The sequence below is a fragment of the Rhea pennata genome, chromosome 5, assembly GCF_028389875.1.
Source record: "Rhea pennata isolate bPtePen1 chromosome 5, bPtePen1.pri, whole genome shotgun sequence".
Taxonomy (NCBI): domain Eukaryota; kingdom Metazoa; phylum Chordata; class Aves; order Rheiformes; family Rheidae; genus Rhea; species Rhea pennata.
The window spans coordinates 35,187,908-35,210,202 of NC_084667.1; the positions used below are offsets into that span (position 1 = coordinate 35,187,908).

General features: G+C 38.1%; 1 protein-coding gene across 1 annotated transcript in view; it reads right to left on the reverse strand.

Moving 5' to 3' along the window:
- Positions 1-6,438: 6,438 nt before the first annotated feature.
- RRAS2 (RAS related 2) overlaps positions 6,439-22,295 on the reverse strand; it is a 45,358-nt gene continuing 29,501 nt past the window's right edge. Inside the window, exons 2-6 of the mRNA XM_062576186.1 lie at positions 19,142-19,229; positions 18,288-18,390; positions 15,799-15,907; positions 8,341-8,459; positions 6,439-7,898 (exon numbers count right to left, since the gene is read on the reverse strand). Coding sequence (XP_062432170.1) covers positions 7,811-7,898; positions 8,341-8,459; positions 15,799-15,907; positions 18,288-18,390; positions 19,142-19,229 — 507 coding nt within the window. The 3' untranslated portion in view covers positions 6,439-7,810. The remainder of the gene's footprint in view (positions 7,899-8,340; positions 8,460-15,798; positions 15,908-18,287; positions 18,391-19,141; positions 19,230-22,295) is intronic.

The window sequence follows — 22,295 nt, forward strand, 5'->3', positions numbered from 1 at the left end:
AGTCCCACATTGTCCTTGTCCAGCAAGTCATACATAGCTTCTGCAAGATAAGAGGACAGAAGGAAGTCACCTGCAACAAAAAGTATGGAATATTCTGGAGGAGTAAGTCAGAATCAAGAGGCCTGAGCAATATGAAGTCAATTAGTAGGCTGCAGGTGTCTGTTCACGACTTGCATATATATCCAGAGCCCTCCAAAACACTACAAATTAATACAACTGGGAAGAAGTCATCACAGGGCTGCTCTTGGAAGTAGACTGCATAAAAAGAGACTAGTAACAATAAAGCTCAGATTTCAGGACTTGACAGTGATGGATGCCTTCCCAGATATCATGCATAACCAACAAAATGTACTATTAGTCTCTGGCAGACAGTGATATAGCATCATGAGGATGGCTATTGTAACGAGGATTTGAATGATCTCACAGACAGGTGAACAGGATAGGTCCAACTTCCTTTTAATTCAAAAAAGCAAGACCAAGAATTTAAACAGACTAGTTTACAAAGACAATTGGACTAGAGAAGTGTGCAACTTGCTTAAATTTGCAAGTTCAAAAAAGTATGATAAAACTCAGAATTCAGTAAGTAGTTCCCACTTCCTTTACTTCTCATGGATGAATGGATATTTTAAGTGTTTTTAGAGAGGAACAGAAAGTTACCACACAAAAACAGTACTATCTAAAACCTTGAAAAAACAGCCATCAGAATCACTGAGGGATGCACTTGTACTTACAAGACTTAATAGTTAAATATTGGCAATATGGTTGATCATGTTATGGTACTTGATCATTTGGTAAATAATAAAAATCACCTTTGAAAAACAGTATGGCTCAATTGCATAATGGAGCAGATAGGAAGGAATACTATTTAAGATGAGTTAGAAAGCCACTAGTTTAAGAAATATGATATTCTCTCTTAAAGTAATGAAGGATAGGCAGTTTTACAACTTGTGCGAGAAAGATGCTAGCATACATGAACTTTTATTGTTCTAGAGTCACAGCAGCTGTTGCCTGAAAGTTATTGTAAGAAGGAAAAGCAGTACCAGGATATTTTAGTTTCCATTTTCAAAGTTCAGCACTATGTTTCAAAAAAATTTTCCCACTCCTTAAGAAACACTTCTGAACTGGTGCCTAGATAAGTGACATTATCTCATACGAACAGTAATTCTTATTTAAATCTTATTTAGCTCATCATCAGTGTTTATACATAACTTTATGCACAAACTGTACATGTTACTAATTATATACAAGCATTACTAGTTTTGTCTCCTGTATTGCCACAGCAAGTGACTACAAAAGTTTGGAAACCTGTAAAGAAATTATGAATTTTAACTATATTTTAATTTAACATGCATTTAATGCTTTAGATTGCAAGCATCCTTCCTGTTCTTCACATTAGCTTTTACGATCACTACTTATAAATCTGTGTATTTTCCCCAGCTACTGACCATCCAGATTTTATACAGTTTATAGAACAAAATACTCTGAAACAGCACTGACACGTGGCTCTGAAAAGTTATAGATCAACAGCTTTGCTATGTTTTGTTTGTATTTCATTCCTACTCTGTCTGAATAAATAAGCATTGTCTGAACACAGGTCTCAAAGTAAAGGCAGCACTTTTAAATAAATATATATGCCTACCAATACTGACACCTTGTGGTTGTCGATAATGTTTAATGTGTATTTCACCTTTCTTTCAGAATTTACTGTTGACCCACTTCAGGGCAATAGGAAACAAGATAGCTCCTCCTGCTGCCCACCTCAAAGCTGTGAGAAAGCCACCCTGCAGATCCGGTCTTTAGAGGCAGCTGCTAAAAGCAGCGGAACAGTCACCAAACACTTTTAATGAAGCACCTATTCATACCATAAGAGTAAGTTCATTTTTGCTTTTGTCATGAGATACACTGAATGCACTTGGAGAAATGTAGCAATACCACACTAGTGCTCTTTAGCAGTCATGCTCAAATGAAATTAATTTTTGTCTAGCTCCTAAAAGTAACTCCTGCCTAGAACTAACAGGCAAGGAAGTAAGAGGCTTTACCAAGACATCTATTTAAAGTTTTGGTACCAGCACTGTTCCACATTACCTCTCCCTCTCTACAACACTTTCATATGTCAGAGGCATTTCAAAAAAACTAGTAGCTTATGAAGTGCTAAATGTTGTTACAAATTAATAAATACCAAATACTTGGCGCGCTGTACTACAGTTCACAGGATACAGCTACAAAAATGCAGCTCAACAGATTAGTACCTGCTTTCCAGTAGTAGCAAGAAGATACGTTCAGTTCTGCATACCACTTGCTGGCTGGCTCAGGAATGTGACTGGTTATACTACATGCATTAATCCAGCTTAGTTTTTGTGGGGGACATTCACTTGCCTTTTATTTTTATTCCAGAAAAAAAAAATCACCAGCTCTCCAGAACAACTGTCCTTCTGCAACATTTTAGTAGCCACCTTCTCACAAAGCAGGCAGAGCATGTAATTGCAGTGTTGCTTCTGAGTATTAGGCTCTCCTTAGTTTAATTTATTGCCTTTCCTATATCTGCCTCATTTCATATAAAGCTCTTTATCTTCCTAGCTGAAGGCTGCTAAGATAGTCCTAGTTATCCTCATTTCTATACCTGATCTGTTATGTATATTCAGGCTAGAAAATAGGCAAGTGGCCACATTTTCTTTCTCCTTCCATTTATTATCATTCCTTGGCACTTCTTCCTATTTCCATCACTCTTCCACCCATTCCTCATATAGCCTGAATAAAAACCTGGAAAGCAGGGAGAGTGTGGCCTGGACAGCCACAAAAGCATAAAAAAAAAAAAAAAAAAAAGTCTCCTTTCAACCAATTATTTCCACTGCTAGAGTTTTATGAGAAAACCATAATATAGAGCGCACACACAATTAATGGCTTTTAACAGTTTTATGGCCTTATGACCTGTGCCATACAACACAGATCTAAGATCTTAAGCATATTTCCACCTATCCCCACTGAGAACCTGCTTCAAGCTTATGATTTTAATTTAGCTTTCCAATATAACCTGATAAGCATGGCAGAAAAGCCGAATTTACAAAGTGTTAAGCATTGCACTTACTACTTGGGATCCTCTGAGCAACAGCATATCTTAATCTTTATGACTTCAAGTTCTGGCAAAGCCTGGTTCTCTGAAGAGGGTCAGCTGGTCAACTCATACAAAACAAGATCATGCCTCAAATTCTAGCTTGCATTTTTCTCTAAATTCAGTTTGAGTGTTTCTTCTACCCTGATTTTGATACACAAGGGTAAAAGCTTCCAGAATCTATGCCTAAATTAAATCAACACTTGCACTCACTTCTACTGTTCAGCAGATTCCTGAACTTTCAGCCAAACTTCCTAAATAATAAGCCCAGATGACTGTTTTCAGCAGTGCTTAGCTAGTAACTGACATCAATAGCCTTCTGTCTGAAACAAGCTCATTAAAGCTTTGTAACAAAATTATGTGGCAAGGCCGGTCAACGATGGATACTGCCACACAGCAAGCAAAGTGTTGCCACATCAACTGGTAACAGAAGAGTGTTAACCAGTAATTTTATGTTTGAATTCAAAGCTGAGTTTTAATCAGTGATGACTAACCATACAGTTACGCATAAAGTCAAAGTTTTCTTTCATGCTAGTGGGTGCTAACTCCTTCCAATTATATTTTGCTTTATTAACCATTTTGCAGCAGCTCATCTCATTGCATCTCATTTGCTCTTGTACCCAGGACAAACGCTAAGCTTTGAGAGAAGCAGCACTCCATGGCCAGCAATAATACTCAGTTTCATTAAGGGAGAGGGTAGGCACGGAAGCTGCAAAGCCTTCCTTTCTTGCAGAAAGGGGCAAGACTGTGCAAATGTGCACTGCAGAGTGCCCAGCACTTTGTGGGATAGCGCAAGAAAAGTGAAAGGAAAACAACTTCGATAGGAAGACCATCCATCTCATATGCCTACAGTTCTGCAATTTTACCACACTAGGTTAGTTTTAATCTGCAACAGAAACTGACTTGTTGCAGTAACCATGGTTCAGGCAGCTGCTCAGCACAGTAGCCTGGGCTCAGACTAAGGAAACAGTTCTCTACTGTCTACTTTTTTTCCCCTCTCCTGCAAAGCAAATAAATTTCTAATTATCATTAGTATCAGTGGCTCTTCCTCACCTGAACAGGCCACTGCACTTTAAAAAGGTAGATTTTACAGAAGGTGATGCAGTGCTTCTCAGAATTCACATCTTCACCTTCATTGTTAGTTAGCATGCAAGTACAGTTGTAAGAGTTACGCTGGTGAAGCAAGTGGGAGGGGAAGGGGGCAAATACAGCAAATATATTAACCAGAGCAAGTGTAAGGAAGTAGCATGTGCTTACAGGGCAGCATTCTTCCTTGCTTCCAGACTTCCCACAGAACTCCACCAATTGTATAAAAAGGCTTTGCATATGAGAAAGTTGAGCAAGTTAATTCTACTCATCTGGAAGAGTAACAGGCTCAGTAGTTTGAAATTTCAGAAAGAGGCAGGTTATTTCATACTTGTAAACTCCTCCTCTACGTTTTAGGGGAAGTAAGGGGTCATTCATGGATACTTTTTAAATACCCCAAACTCTTGAACTTTAATTTTCTTGAACAGAAGAAACTACAATCATAAGTCAAAATTTTAAGCATTTTTTTCTGCCAGATAAAAGTTTCAAGAAACTCTTCAAATATGTTATGTCAGTGAAAATATGAGTCAATGACAAGGTAGCAATATTGTGAGCTCCCAAACAGTCAAAGGCATATAGGTTGGAGCTACTACTTTTGAGAAGCTGACAAGGTCCCTATTGCACTTTGCCAGCTGAGCACTGGGGACAAAAAGCACAATTTGTCATCATCATCTTTGGGTACAACCACTAGAAAGGCATATCTTTGAGATGTTTTCAGCTGGTTAGACTCCTGACATCTTAAATCATCAATACGAGCCACAGAATGTGGTACTAAACGCTTACTTCAAACATACCATATTATTTGATATCCATCTGTTCTCAGCCTCAGTGGCTGTATCTAAATCATTTGGGCTTTTTGCTGAATAGCAGTAAAAAAAAGGCTACTTGTTATACAAGTGTACTGCTGCTGCATAGGAGTGATACATCCAGACAGCAAGACTAACTACCATATTGCATCAAACTCCCACTGTTCAATTTGCGATCTACATCCTGGGTGAAACACCTACCTGCAACAGCTACTTAAATTGATATGTATGAATCGGTCTCAAAAAACCCCATAAGACTACACATGAAGACTCCCTTGCACATTCCTCTCCAGTACAAGGCTTAAAGACATGTACATGAGAATATTCTGTCCTGGGTAATAAACCTTGAGCAGACTGCCACAGCAGCATCTGGTGGTCCCATTTCTGTTAAATTTGTTTTAAAAGCTACAATGTTGCTCAGCAGATGGGAGTAGGTTGCTTAGCACCAACCACCTCAAAGCTATAATGCTTTACATTTGAGGAAAAGCAAGGGTGTGGTGCTCTCCACCTCCTCTATGAACAGCTGTATCTTAAAAGATCTGTGCATCACTTTTAAAAAATCAAAATATCAGGAGTGAACAAACTGTTAAAGAATGAAAAATCGTATATTAGTAATAAGCATATCTGCACCTTACAAATTTAGTCTCAACAGGCATGTTGTAATTTGTCTTACTCATTCTGATGTCACACATTTAGTGATCTACTTCCAGAGAACTTTACATATTTAAGACAAGAAAACACATGATCTTCGCTACAGGCTATAATTTCTTACATTTGACTTGAAGAATGTAATTCACCTCCCAAATGTATTTCCACTACAACCTCTATTTTGAATTTTCTACATATTATTCAAATGACAACCAGCCATTTGCCAATCAATAGCATTCAATGTGAGGAAGGAAGCTACTTAATCTCTCATAGACAGTATTTCACAACCTAATCTAAATTATGTAAAAAACTTACATTCCTCTGCTACGCATGCTGTTAAGCGTACTTCTAGGATTAATGCTTTGCTACAGTGGAGTTAACTGGAACTTGTTTAAGCACTGTTTCCTCAGCAGAGGGTTATAGATTTATAGCAGTGCAACTGACAGTCAGCATAGCCTGAAACACAAAAGAATTGTCAATTGGGCCATTTTTTACATACATATTTTAAGTCAAAATAAACATCAGCTTTTATTGGCTACAGCAATTTGAATTAACACAGTGTTCCCCCCTTCCTTTTTTTTTTTTTTTTTTTTTTTTTTTTTAAGACTAAAGAAGGGCTTCAAGTCATCACTCAAGGAGGAAGCTTCAAGCTACTTTCAAGCATGAAGGAAGGTCATGCAGACTTGCATATTTGTCTAACTAGCTTCCATCACCCCATCTTCCCACCACCCCCAAAAATTAAGTTTTTAGAAGAGAGGGGTAGAAAGAAGCAATATGCTTACCTCCTGATAATGGTTAGATCGTCTTTAATTCTAGCACCTGAAGTTATACAAGGGTTTGCGTAATAATCAAGTTTCAAAGAACTGTTGGACACATTCAATAAGGTGACAACTGTGCAATACCACTCCGTATTTCAGTATCAGGGAACATATTCTTGAATTGTTTAAACACAATCCACAGAACTCAAATTAAACAACCATCCACAGTTTAACTAAACAATCAGTTAAAAGTCTTACAGTTTAATAATTCACATAATGGTCAGTCTTTAGTATGGGATACTGAAATTGATTAAAAATACAACACTAGATTTTACTCTATGGGTGTGTTGGGCAGGCACATAATTGGCCATTCTTGGGCATAACCAGAACAGTAAGGAGAAGTTTACCACAGTTTGGCAAATCCCACATTTTGTCAGTTAAAAGTGAACTGTGAGAATTAAATACTCATCTTTACATATACACAAGTTATGCTGTGAAAGCATATTTGCTTACAAACATATAAAAATACTTGTTAACTAGTTTGATAAGAAAATAATGTATAAAAGTATATAGCAAAAACATTTAATCATCTCTGACAATGGAAAGATCAAATTCATTTTTATATCACATAAAACAAAAACAGCTACAATTTTAAGTTTTCCTCAATCCCTTACCCAGAAATACAAAGGAAGACACATTTTTTTTTCTTTTTTTCAAACAGTGATGTGAAATTTCATAACAAGCTGAAATGCCTCCATCCAGAATGAGCTCAGGTATTTGGCCATATTCTAATAGTAGTAGTAATCATCCTGTAGCTGCTCTGGATTCAGAAAATAAATACAGTAGACTGTTTGGCCACTGAAAAAAAAACTGCAGCATAAACAAGAGATGAACATTTTTGCTGACAATGAAATTCAGTGTAGGTTTCTTAAGGCTAGCTGAATACTCAAGTCTAATTTAACTGAGGGCAAAAAAGCCAATCCACCCCTTTTTTAAAGTATGCTCTATACTTCAATATAGGTCTTTGTAATAGCTAATGAAATATCAGAAGTAAAAATAAATTAATTCACAAGAAACAACTTATGCATGACTTCAACACCTTGTCCTACACGGCTTTGTCTCATCTCCTTTGCGAATAAAACTCCACAAGGTGCAAGCTCTTAAGGGAGAGAAGAAAGGAACTGTGGTATTAAAGAAGCAGCCTTAGTGTTTTGTTTTGAAGTCTGCCCCAAGATGACCGAGTCTTCTTTAAGAACTATTCTGCCAGCTTCTTGGACTAAGGCTATTCTGGTGACCACTTTTAGGACATGCACATATAAGGCTAGACCAATACCAGAAGTGATGTAAAAAGATGGAAAGAAAAAAAAATAATCTGGCAGTTGATAGCTTGGTTCTTGGGATTCTTAGAAAATAACACAATGGCAGCCTTTCTTGTCTTTTTCTTTCCGTGTTGGCTCTGGTGATGGAGGGCACTCTTGTTCTTGAAATTTCCTGAAAAATAAAGTATTTCACATTAAATTCATAGAATATTAAATAAAAAAAATACTGCATTAAAAGTTATCATTTTTACACTCCCTAGAGGAAAGAATTTATTTTGACATCCAAACTGTTGATTAAATGAGTAAAAGCTTTTTGGTTTTACTTTTTTAAAGACATCCCATTTTTTCCAGAAGGCAAATATTCTGATTTAGTTAATCAGGCTTGCTTACTGCATGATGAATAAAATAGAAGAGATTAAGGCAAAGCTCTCTTTCAAATCCACAAAATAACAAACATTTTTTTCTTAATACACAGGAACATCGTATATGGATAGCATTGGTTGAAGTTTACAAAAAACAAAAGGTAGAATTTTCTTAGTGATCTCCCCCATACTTTTGCTGCAGCTACCCATTAATGAAAGGACATTAATTTTTTCACATTTAAGTTACAGTACCTTATAACTCTGACAAGTTCGTGAAAAGCTTGGTCTACATTCAATCTGATTTTTGCTGAGGCTTCCATGTATGTTACTTTAAGTTGTCGTGCTAGTTGCTGACCTTCCTCTTGTGTCACCTGTAACACAAATCAATCACTAAGCTCAAGGATTCAGGAGACATTCAGATCAGCAGACACTGCAAATACACATTAAAAGACTACTTCCCTCAAATAATAATACAAGTGTTGCACTTTAATACAACAAATAATATTTGGCCACTGAATAGTTTCTGCACTATCCACATAACAAAACTGGAAAACAAATCCACCCAAGACATCATTTCAAATGTAAGTGAAGATTTTTTCAGAAGTTTCTGCAATAAACAGAGACTAACTCTTTAAGGAATCTTCTGAAGAATAAAGAAATTCTATAATAAATCTCTTTCACTGCAGGTCCCTTCCCTTCACTTCAGTTCTGCAGTAACAAGACCAAGTTTTCCTTTAAAAGCTGCCAGGAGTCCCTCATTCCTGCTCACAGCAAGTGCTTCAGTCAAACAAAGTCTCCTGGATTACTAACAGAACTGTGGATACTGACTGCTAAATTCACCCTTTCCCTGTCCCAGTTAAACCTGGAGGAAAAAGAAGATCATCACTTAAGTGATGTTTAGCCTCTTTATAGAAGTCATAAAGAAATCTGTTTATGACACAGCAAAAAGTTAAGGCAGACATTTTTAAGTACAGCTTGAATTACAAGAGATACCCCTGAAATCTCCAGGTTTAGGGACATTAAAGAAACTATCTACCTCTTGTCTCTCTGGAACAACAGATGAAAGGGAGATAAGAGTGAGAAAGTCCAGAATATTGTGTCATTATATCAGAAATTGGCATAAAATTTAAAAGGATGATGTGGAAGGCAGGACTCCAGGGGCCCATTACAGCACAGAAAACTAGGCTGGTCACAGAGCAAAAGCAAAGAAGATTGCTGCCTTTTTCTGGGCGATGTTGAGAGCAGTGAGGTCAGGCAAGGGAAGGCTACCTTGAGTAGTGCAATACACAAGCCAGGCTTCCGTGGGAAGTTCACTCATAGGAACAAGGAGTAAAGGGCAGCTTTAGTGATAAAAGGAAGCAGCAACACATCTTGGCAAGACAGTGGGTAGAGGAAGAAGTGTCAAAGACTATGCTGCTTTCACAGCAAAACATCAAGCAGGCAGGTACAGGTCTGATACCACAAAGATCTAAATGCCTGCTTTTTGAAAAAGCAGTCAGATAATCATTTCCATTAAGAAGCTACACAGAGAAAAATATATGAAAATTAAAAAAAAATTTGCTGGGAACGTTCACCACAGTACACCTCAGCTTGCAAAATACTTTTCTCACAGCTACATATGTGAGTCTTCAAGTAATGCACCTCAATTTGTTCAGTTCCTGTGCCACTGGCACCCCCATTTATATTCTACTTAAACATTATTGCTGAATTGAGAACAGCTCCCACTAAACCTTCATGAAGCTCTACAAGGAGCCCCTGGCTCCTTATGGCATTAGCTGGAGTAACTTGGGATGCATCAGCTATTTTCAAACACTTGCTAAGCTCTGTATTTCAGCATTATTACCATTTGATGGAGCCTTAAGACAGTAAAAACAAACAAACAAACAAACACACACACACTTGAGATCAACTACTGTGATCTTTTTGGAGTTGCAGGGTGCAAATAGTAATAGTGATTAGGATCCCTTAATTCTCCATTAAGGCCTGAAAACTGATTAATACTCAAGAGTTTTGCTCTACTAGCTGGATAAAAAGTATTTCAATCTTCCCCTCAATCCCAGGGGTTGAATGTCCTTTTTCCAAAGCCTGTGAAGGCTGTATTTTGAGAAATATTTGTATTTATCTTCTAGTAAGCCAGTGATACTGCAGAGTCCTCCGAAATTTGTAGCAGAACTTTCAGAACTTTTTATGCATCTTTGCCTCATTGACCGGACAAAAATAGGTTAAGGCATGGATATGGAAGTTTTCGCACAACCATATTCCTTTTACTTTTCTTCATCCCTGCATGAACTACTGTAGCCTCAGAAACTGATAGATTAAAGTCGAATAAGTAATAGTAAATGGGAAGGAATATACAGGTCTGAAGAGAAAGTGAACTCAGTCTTTAAAATGCACACGATTACCATCTTCTCTACTATTGTATCTAAGATGTTATAGGTACAGGATAAATACAGCTGCTGGGAATGCAATTTTATTATACTGCAATAAAGTTACATTTCCAGTGTTCTGCTTTTAAAATGCTATAGGTGCAGCGTTAGAGCTCTTATCACATTTACTTGAATACCTGTAATTGCTTAAATCCAAACGTTTTCATCATTTTGTCTGATTTTACAAGTGTCTTGTCAAAGAGCTTACAGTCAATCTTAGTGATCTCAACAAAATCAAAAAATGAAAAAAATTTTGATTGGGAGCACTATGCAAGTGTTTTCAAAGCCAAAGCAGTAAATTAAAGGCCAGAGCACACCAGTTCCATTTTTAAAGCTGAGGGAAATCTAGCAAGTACAAATATAGAAAATATTTGAAAACAAAAACGTGAATTTACATCACCTCCCTCTCTTTCCTCAAGTATGACAACCCTCTGCCATGGCAGACTTTTCAGTAAGGGTGAAAAGTGTTATTACACTGTATTTTATTTTGACAGAAATAAATACTGTGTCTGTGCAGGTGCCCTAACGTGAAAATCTCTTCCTTTTAGTAAGCTTAAGGATGAATAGGAATCACTTACAATGCTTATTATTTGTTTCCAAATAATTTATTGTCTGTTTTCAGTTATCATTCCCCTAAGCTGCTCAGCATTTGGCAAGAGTTTCTCAAACTAAGCACCAGAACAGAAGATGTAAGTGAGAAAGACAAACACTGAAAATCTCATTGCACAAGTAACAGTCTTTCTTACTGAAACAGCTTTCAATTTAACATTTGCATGAAGAATCCCAGGAACATACTCCCTAGGCATCCTACGCAGCTCTCCCTCTTCATTATGGTATCTGAGAAGTGTGAGGAGCATAAATGTATTCATTTCTGAAGCTGCTATTCGTTTCGGTACCTGAAGACCAGACTCTACAAGGCTGCTTAACTTCACTACTGCACACAGATTCTGCCTCCATAGCTAAGGGCCACGCTGTACTCGCATCAGAAAGTGACCACTGAGCACTTCCTTAAATTCCACAGGGATCCACTTCACCTTCCTCAGGGTCTGCCTACGTGCTCCCTACCCAAACACACTTTCCTGTTCCTGCGGACTGTTCCATCGTGCCCAAGAAGTAGAGCTGTCATCTGGATTTTTTGCCTCAACAGATCACTCACAGATGTTGCTAGTTCTTGTTTAAAGTTGGCTAACATCATGCATTTCTGCAGTGGTAGTTTCTTACCCATTAATTGTATTTTGGTCACATTCTCATTTAAGAAGTCACATCGGTGCAGACAAACTGTGGTTATGCAGCACTGATATGTATTCAGACTGACTTGCTGTATTCAAATACTGCATTAAATGACTAATTACTTGTTGTCTACAGAGCTCATATTCTGGTTTTCTAGAAATCAGGTGAACCATGGGAAAGCATAAAGAAATAGTCTGCGATAACAGAAGCATCATTGCATACGGCCATTCCCACCCTTAAAGAGAAGGCAACAGTTAACTATGCTGGTACACTTTTCAGAAATTTTTGAATAGCAGTTCTGCCAATCTCCATTTCGACAGTACTAGAGGAAATATTCAAAAGATTACATAGAAAATTGCTCTGGATTTGCCAGTTACAAATATTCTACATATTAAGCCATTTTTCCCTTAAACAAAAGCTAGTACCTTGAGAAGTTATTGTCACAGTTTCATATGGAGTTCACAGCAAAGAGAATGGCCAAAGCTAAATGCTAACACATTAAGGCAGGTTACCACCCAGGTCCCAGCATCCATTCACCCCTTGGAACAAGCCTCTAGGCTGAGGCTGACTAAGGTCAAACTACAAGACTGTTCGTCTAGATAGAGGATCAGCAAAGCTGACCCCAGGCATAAACTGAAGTCACAAGGACTTCGCTTTAAAATCCACTAACACACAAGATCTTAGCACTAAGCCATTGTATTTGTTCAGCAGTGATGCCAAAGGAGAAAGTAGCATTTAATCAAATTCAAGCACTTTTCTGTTGCAACCTGGATTTTCCTAAAAATCCTGTCATCTGGGAATGACCAGACTTGACTCAGTTTAGCCAGTAGTTACCTTAAAGACATATCCTGTACTGACACTGACAAGCCTACTCCTCTGGTAGCAGCAGTTCCAGCTGGACAGCTGGAACATCAGGTGCTCCGTGAACTGGCTACTTTAGAAACATCCAGCGTTGTTCCAAGTTATACTGAGCTAATCTTTTTAAGAGACCAACTGCTACACTGCATTTATCTTCAAGGGAAGAGCAACAGAGATGTGCTCAAATCTCAGCCTCACAGTCACCAACCTCTGACTGATTAGGGAAATCTGGAAATACTGTAGGTTCATTCTTCACCTTTTGAGAGAAATCCTAAAGGTTTTATGTTCTCATAGCAGCACACGTTGCTCAGCTATTTCACCGATTTACCTCCTAGCTTTCAAAAACAGAAAGCAGAAGCCTCGTGGGGGCAGTTTTGTTCTAAATATCATTTATACTCAACTTCCTGAAAATCTAAAAATACTACTTATAAATTCTGAAGCTGAAAAGCATATATTTGCGATTATAAAAGTGTCAAAGAGTAAAATGACTGTAAAATCAACAGGTAAGAAAAAGGACTGTTGTATTATATTCTAGCCTGACTAAACAGATTTATGGAGTAACTCAGACAAGGCCTGATAGACCAGCAGACTGAAAATGGAAAAGTTTAGAAGATTAGCACTTCTCTTTTATAGGTAAGAAGTTACAGCCTAGAGACACTTCACTTCTCTCACACCCCAGAGAGCTCCCACCCAAGCTGAGGGAGGACTTGCAATGAATGCTCTTGCCTCTTCCCCAGGCCTGCCCTGCATGTCCCCACACACAGGCAGCCAGGGCGCTGCTTGCCTAGCTGAAGTTTTCTGTATTTGGGGAAGAGTGGTAGCAGTACTAGTTTGCAGCCTAGCTGGAAACTGATCCAGCTAGCTGCACAGATGTCTGCATCTAGAGTTCTCATGATGGAGCAGGAACAGCCCTAGTGATGGGAGCAGAGGCGCTGGCTGCTGTTTCACACCAGCTGATAACATCTAAGTGCTGCTGCTGCCAAAAGACAAGGTCTCACTTTCCCCTCCACCCCAGCTCCTCCCTGCTCTGCTCCTAGCCACAGTCCCACCCCTTCCCATGCTTCAAGCTCTGGCTCTCAACCTTTCTGTGAGCCCACTGAACTCACCAAGCATCAAAAAGTCACTCCAGCTTGTTTGTTTTTCCTCCTAGTCTACAGAGACTATTCAACTCACAAAGTGCCTCAGATGAGTGCAATGGTCAGCGAAGGAAAGTGTGAGAACATGAAGACAAGAGGGAGGGGAGGCAAAACAGAAGGGAACCTCTCCCTTTGCAGATATATTATGTCAGCTCAGCATCTCACAACCATTCCTTTAGACCGACTTAACACCAGCTGAACTGTACCATGTGAAGGAAGGAAGGGTGTGTGCATGCACATGTGTGTGTAGGAAAGTTAAAAAATGTGTATCCAGCTATTTCAGAAAACCTAGAAGTACTATTTCACCTATACACACCAGAAGTTGTAAGCAGCAAAACTTCAGAGTTAAATAATTTGAATATTGCTGCATTGAGTTCAAATTTGAATCAGTCCAAGAATCAGTCTGAAGCAGCAGCTAGGGATTGAATACACTGGATACTGGGTAGGAGAACAAGTGACAGCCACCTCTTTCTTTAAGGCAGAAACGGGTAAGTTACAGGTTGTACAATAATGTTAGGAAGATGGAAGAAAGAGCACAATTCACAGCTCTTTATAGAAATGAATCTACAGAACTACGTACGCTTGTGAGTATCCTCCGAGGACACGGACTGACAGAGACAATGCTATTTCCCTCCCACTACTTGGGAATTTGTCCTTCAGCAATTAGTTTGTTTTGATGTAAAACAGTTTAGTTTCACCGACACAGTTTACATGCTGATGTCTTGTCAGCCAGTATTAAACGAAGTACATTATTTTCCAGGACCTGCATGGTTAAATCCAGGAATTTTGATGGACAACGATGGTAATTAAAGTGTGAATAATTCACTTTTGTCTCAGGACAGGCTAGAGAATTCTGCGCACGTCTGACTATTTGAAGTTCATTTTGATGAATGTAGTGAGGTAAATGTGAAAACTTCTTTCCACATAGTATCTTTTGACATACGTTTGAGTTTTTAATGACTTCTGGGGTTAAGAGGCTGTGACAGTCAAGGGAGTATCAGAAGAATTTTCTAGTACTGAAGGCTTCAGGTGGTACTCACAAAACTCTTTCAATGACAACAGCAAAAAAGTACCAAAACTACTAATCTCAATGTTGTTTATTTCAGGCCTTATTTCATCTTATTCCAGCAACTGATTCTTGACAGAGAAAAGATTCTATTTAGCAAAAACCAAAACCTAAGTGAGTACTCGTGGATGAAAACTAAGTCATGCTTTCTTGGTGACCAAATCCAGGAACTTCCTACTATTCAAAGCTGTGTTTTCCTTGTGAAACTCTCAAAGTAATTACAATTTTAGTAACTCTTAGTTTGTTTTCATTTAAAAAGTCTGACAATTGCTCCTTTTCTGCTGACATATTAAGATTATTTTCATTTCAGCTCAAATCAGCAATTTGGTGCACGAAAATTGAAAGCATAAACAATGAAAAAAACCTAAGTTCCTTCTTTAAATCATTCTAAACCAAATCTTTTAAGTTCTCTCACAACTAGATGTAAAGCTGAAATCTACTAATTTCAAAATCTTAATTTTAAGCCATTTAAAATAAGGAATAATTTCTGTCATTGTACTTCTAACTTCAAAAACTTTAAGTCAATTATATAGAAGTTGAACAGCCAAACAGAAAAGAAAACAATGAATGACTACTCATTTACACATAACAGCAGAGAACAATAAAAACAACATCAGTGCTGTCCCATAATCATCTAAGCTAGTGCTGGAATGTGCTCTGTTTGGCAAGCACACTATGGTGAGTAACAAACAGAGGAATTAGACACATTCATGCCTGAGTAATCAAGTCATGACACAAAGCTCTCAACTCCGTACGTGAATAGATTTGGTCTCAACATCACCCCAGTGAGTCAAATAGATCTGTGGTATGTGCAACACCATCATACTTCTAAGATCATTCAAGAATAGAAAGTGAGCATTAGTTGCATTTCTTGCATTGTGATCAGTTATTAGAATGCCTCTTATTTTTTTTTCTTGTCTCCACTTTCTTTTTGAGGGGAAATTTGTCAAGTTTCTGGAAGAAAGCAAGCAGTAATTGATACCGAATTGCTTACCTGTCTTTGATGGTCCAGATCTGCTTTATTACCAACTAGAATCATAGGAAATTCATCACGGTCTTTCACTCTAAGAATTTGCCGCTGAAATTTATAGATTTCTTCAAAACTGTAAAAGAACAAACTAGAGTATTAGTGTACTAATTCACAGGTTCAAGCTCTGCAGGAGTTCAGGAATGATAATTCATCTGTTAGGACTTGCCCTGCCATGTCATACAAGCAGGCAGCTGCGGACATTCCCTCAAAGAGTCCGCTGTCATTGCGTGATCAGTTAAGAGAACCAGTCAATGCTCAAACTGGAAAAATCTTGATTCAAGTCAGCACTGCACCACACACTTGGACTTGGTTTGCACCACAAGGCAAGCATAACATTCAGTCAGTCCCATTCTAGAGGCACCAGGATTCCCCTGGGTTGAGGAAGAACCAAGCAAACATACCGTATTTCAAATGCTGATTTTGCAGAACAACTCTAGCTAGAGCATTCAAACTTCAGTCTAGAAACACTGCTGATGAATACATCAGCTGGTATCCCCAAAGCTTCTACAGTCATTTCTAAGAATTTCTGGGAAAGTTATGAAGCTGATAAATTGCATTCCTTGAAGGACAGAAAAATGGAAGGGCTAAATGAGCAGAAAGCTTTCCAGTTTCCTGCATATATACTTACAGTCAACCAAGTTACTTCAGGTACTGGTGCTATTTAGGCAGTAAGGACAGTTTCCAATAGTGCTAAATGGAAGGTGAGCAAAGCAGATGCTTCCCCAAAGTCAGTATATAGAACAACTTAACCCTGGTCTAAACAGGTACCTTGGCAGAAAAAAATACACTGTTTTCAGCGAACACAGTTACAGCTGTATCCCTACATAGACAGCTTCAGTGCTAGTGCTGGAGACAAGCGCATGTCCTTTGTATTACAGGCATCCCAAACACCATGTTTAACTTCAGGCCACTAAAGCCTGAAGCCATTTACATTTAGATTTATAAACTAAAATTCAAAAGCAAAATGATAAGGAAGTTTCATTTAAAAAAAGAAAAACGAGCAAGACATGACACTGGTATACCACCAGGCATACCTACACCTTCATTTGGGCATAGTGTTTTAACACAAGGGAGGAGGAACTAGGTGTTGTCCTAACTGGAGTTGAAAGCTACTAATTCATCTGTATTTCTTTGTTCAGAATTAGTTTCCACCTACATAAGTAGAACATACCACTAGTAGATATTTGACGTATATTCATTTAATATTTACTTTCTATATGAGAACAAAAAAGAAAATTCTACTTATCTGAAATATTTTAAGGATTTCAGAGAAGTAAGTGAAGAGAATAAAGTTTAACATATCAAGATCTGTTTAAAAGCAAAGCAGACACTTTGCCAAAAAAAACAAACAAAAGCTTGGAATTTTCAGTCAAGGAAAAGAAGTTCACAGAATGACTTAAAAATCTACCGTCCTTTGCAGAAAAAACATCTATGTTAACACAAGCGCTCAATATACCTTAAATCCCCAAATCCAGATCTCTTGACAAAAGCATGAATCTCTCTTTTGGACAGTATTTCAAGATGAATTTTTGTATTTAGCAGCCTTAAGTGCAAGATACATATCCAAAGGAAATGTATGGATCCTCCATAGAACATGTATTTTAATTCTGATTACAAATAGCTATCAATAATAAAATCGGAACTCACTTTTCAGATCCCAGATTGAATCTGTAAGGGGGGTCGGGGGGAATAAAACCCCAAAGAACTACAGACCAAACTTTTGAGCACAGCAGTTTGGTCATCTTCTAGCTCTCCTACTGCAACTCAAAACAAGGAGAAGGAGAGCTCCCCAGACCACTTCTGCCGTATCACTACATATCTGGTAAGTCTGACAGAGAAAGACCATACTCAAAATCTTAGATGACTATCTATATGTATATGGCAGTTGCCTACTCTTAAAGTGATCAGGAGCTACACAATCAAACTCTGCGGGCTGCAAAAAGTTGTTTCATCCCAACACCACAGTCAATCAGTTATGTGGTTTCCAATCAATTTATGAGAATAGGCAGAGTGAGTATCTGCCCATAAATAAAGTACGGAGACATATCCCGAACAGAACATAACAGCTTATAAATGCACACAGAGCCAGCCACTGAACACTGACAAGTGCAGGGCAAGAGAATATTTCTCAAGAGCTAGTCAGATATCATAGCATGTTGCACTTGCTTCAAATCTCATTCACTTGCAGGAAACTAATATTCTGGACAAATTCTGGCTGTAACAAAATTCCTGAAATGAGCCATTATTTCTTGGTTATGCTTTAAAATAATCTATTGTAAAGGATAAATACTTGCCATCTTACACAGTCATTTAAAGTGGGTTTTCATCAATGCTGAAAGAATGCTAATGTCTCAGAACATAAGGATGAGTCAACTGTTCAGGATTTCTGTTAGAGTTTAGATTAATTACAAGTTCAAAGGTGTTTGTTTTAAATAAGTAGACATCAAGCTTACCTTCCTCTATCTGTGACTGAGAAAACAAGCAGAAAACCTTCCCCTGTCCTCATGTACTGTTCACGCATGGCTCCAAATTCTTCTTGTCCTGCTGTATCCAGAACTGAACATATGCAAAATGTTAATTACTACAATTTATGTTCCTGGAATACAGACTCAGAGGAGGGAAAAAAAAAAAAAAAAAAAGAGAGAGACCTTCCAAAGAGAATACTGAGATAGCTTCTACTGTACGTCGGAAGCTATGTGGAAATAATTTTCTATAGACATTAAAGGATTTTTGATGAGACTTCCAACGTATTCTTGGACTGATTCAACAAATCAATACCTACAAACCAAACTGAAAGACAAACTCTGGGCATATTTTCACTAATTCATGACCAGGTGAAATAGCTGGAAAAGGTACAGAGGGACCATTGCAGAGATGCTGTTTTCTCCTTAAAGAAGTTATTGACAAGGGGGAAAACTCTTAAGCAAACATTTATATTTTATTTGGGAGAAATTGAATACGACAGCTGGGAAATCTGCTTTTCATTCTAAAGTGTCAAGCAAGTAAGTGACAGGAATTGTATGAGTTCTCCTAGTTTTGTAGGCATTAACGTTTCAGAAATAAGTCTTCTAAAGTGTTCAGTCTACAGCAAACAAAGACACTTAAACATACGTAAAGTCTCAACATTTCAAATTACAGGTAGCTCAGTAACAAAATGACAGTATATTAGCTTTTATCAGCTGCAAGTTTCCATAAAACCACATACTGCACAGTTGTTCAACTGTGCTTTATTTTATGCATACAAATGCAAACACAGACCCTGACAGCTACAGACTGTTTCATATTATGCTTTAGTTAGGCTACTTACTGTCCAAGCGTGCTGCTCTTTCATCTATCACGCACTGTTTGGTGTAGGAGTCTTCAATTGTTGGATCATAATCCGTAACAAAATAGGACTGCAGAAGAAAATTGTATTCGTAAGACAAGCATACACGGGACACTCATTGAGCAACATAGTTAAAACTGTAACCTTTATGACCAGTAAAATGAACAGGTTGATACCTGTATACAACTAACTGTCTGTCACTTTATCCAAGAAGAAAGGAGATAATAGCTTTTCTATTCCTGTTAAATGCTGACAAATTTTAGAAATTAATGGTAGATTACCAGAAGTTATTGGACTTCTAGAGAATTTTTAGTATTTTTCAAGAATTTTCTAAAAAACCCCTAGTATCCCCCAGCAACTCCCAGAAACTACAATTTTCAAGCAGATACTGCTAGGGCACTGTCACCTTCTGATAAGATTTATTATTTTTTGGCAATTCCTAATGATTTCCAGAATCTTCCCTCCTTTCTAGGAGGTGCCTATTGACTTCTAGATTTCTCTAGGAGTTTTGTTAGTATTTCTTGCAATAGATCCATGCAGAACAAATGACATTTAAGTTTTTAAACTAGATGAAATTTAGTAAATTATCCTTGTTGCTAGAATTTATCTCCTTTGATGGAGGTTTTAAATGGCTTTAAATCGCTCCTCCCCAAGGCAATTTCTGAAAGCAGAATAAGCTATAAAATACCTGCATCTCCTGTTGCCTAAACCCGAGGTTCCAACCAGACATTATCACATTTGCTACCTATAACTTGAACCATGGAATAAAGTACTTCTTTCTACAGATTGTGAGACCAGATGCTGAGTACTGCAGCAACAATACACACAACTGTAGATTTCTCAACATGGATTTTAGTTGGTATGTAGTCTTAGGGAAATACCTTTACCAAAGCTAAACTGAAGTAGCATAACGACTTTGAACTGGCAATGTGTACTACTCTGATTATTCAGAGCGCAAGAACATCACGTGTGTATGTACCTAGATAAACATTAGAGCAACCGAGGGAACTCGGCTTGCATACGTTAATAGGCAAATAAGAATGTTTTAAACCTACACATTGGCTCCGGGGGTGGGGGGAAGAAGGGGCTGTTCTTGTATAAAAACAAGCTATGACTATCCCTCAAATGGGGAGCATCTCCTTATTTAATTCAAAATCAGAAGTTCTCACTAAAACATCTTCCCAATCACACAAATACAAAGATACCAACAAGTCACTCTGTTCAGCATCTGTCCTCTAAACTTAAAGTCAAGCTGACAGAGGTCACCATTGGGAAAAAAAGAAAAAGAAATAACTAAAACTACAGCACTAGCCCACTATCTCCAGGAGCATCCCTGTCAGTACAGAATACAGACAAACTCATCCTTACAAATGTAAATGTTCTTGCTTGGTTTCAGTTTGGACGGCACCCAGCCAGCGCCGGCTGGGCGCTTGGACGGATGGACACACACACACGGTTTCTAGTTTAACAGTGTGGACACAAAGTCTCCAATAGAGCCCAATAACAGAGCTGCAGCTGCCTTCCTGGGAAGAACACGTCACTGGCTGTAAAACACTCCACCAGCCGTGCATACCACTATGCCAATGCTTACATACCACAACCTGACCATCTTGCAGATGGCTACAGGAAAAGTTTGTACAGGTTGCTGTTGATCTATATGTATTTATATTTTGCACCTTACTGAAAGAGTGCTCACTCCTATAGCAGACACTAAAACCTGCCTTTTCAGGATACATCTACACAGTATTTCCAGCAGCTTTGCATCAATGGCCCCATTTTATAACCAGTCACCTCTAAGTATCAATAAAATTAAAACCACCATGGCTCCTCTCTGAGCAAAAGTGTGAGTCCTAACCATCTGTCCCATCAGAGATAACTGTATGAAGCACAGAATGCTATGCTTTGCACATTTCTCAGTGTTTAATGCAAGTTCAGCTGCACATTTCTGTGTAAGAAATGGTTCCCCTTGTTTTATATCACATTTTTACAGGCTAAGCAATTTCTAAAAAGAAAAGCTAATATGCATTGGATCGTAACTGAAGCACACCCACAACTCAAGTTCACAATTCAAATTCTCTAGCAGAAGAAAGTTTGCTTGCACACAGCAGAACATTTCACTACAGAACAAGCACAGAAAAGACACTGTTCTGAGTACAAGCCATCCTTTTACCTTGCTTGTCTGAAGATTTAAAGTGCAAAAATATGAACTGCTCTTGTTTTTATTTTTGCCTGTATCTATGACTCAAAGCGTTATCTAGTAGCTTAAGAACAGACTTTCTGTTCTTAATTTTTTCAAATTTCATCATGAACTCTAAATCACAATTCAAGTCTACTGTTGCCATTAACACATTTTGAAAGATGGAAGTGAAAAACTCACTTATCAAGACACAAATGTATAAATAAAATTGAGGAAACTGGTTTTAGAAGGGAAGATCACATGGAAAGGGAGTCTAAGTATTTATACGGAAAAGGCATTAGATAACTAAAATGTAGTGACACTGTCAGTCTATCTAAAAACTCAAGGTTTGATTTGGAGGATTAAGCAAGCACACTGAAGTTTCTTACCATCCTTCCCCAGCTTTGATAACCATTTTAGATTTTCATTCCTCTGTTCTGCAGAAGTCAAAATTACTGTTTGACCTTTCCATACACGAAGTAACAAAGTATGCCAGGTTTTAAATAAAAAGGAGTATAAAATCAATTTAGTCCACTCTTACAAATCAGTATTAGTAGACCATCTAAAGTTACAGATTTATATACAAAAAGTGCAGTATTTTCACTAAAAGTAGGCAGGAAAAGAAAATTAACTGTCTCAGAGGGATTCTTCATCTTTTTCTCATTATCCTTCCAAAGACTAAGAACCAGAACAAGTTATGGACTCCCCAGGGCATTTTTGTGACTCCCTTCATCGCCATGTCCCTCCCTCCTCTTCCTTCTTAGAAGGAAACCACACACAAAATGAGAGTCAGGCTAGGTACAGAGACAGTGCAGGGGGGCTCCTCCCTCCAAAGGAGGCAACAGGACTGTGCTGTCCCAATGTGCAGAACAAAAGCACTTTGACTTTCTAGCATCACCTACATCTCAAATTCAGAGTGAGCACATGCCAGAGCTCTCCTCCATTCAACAAGCCTCACAT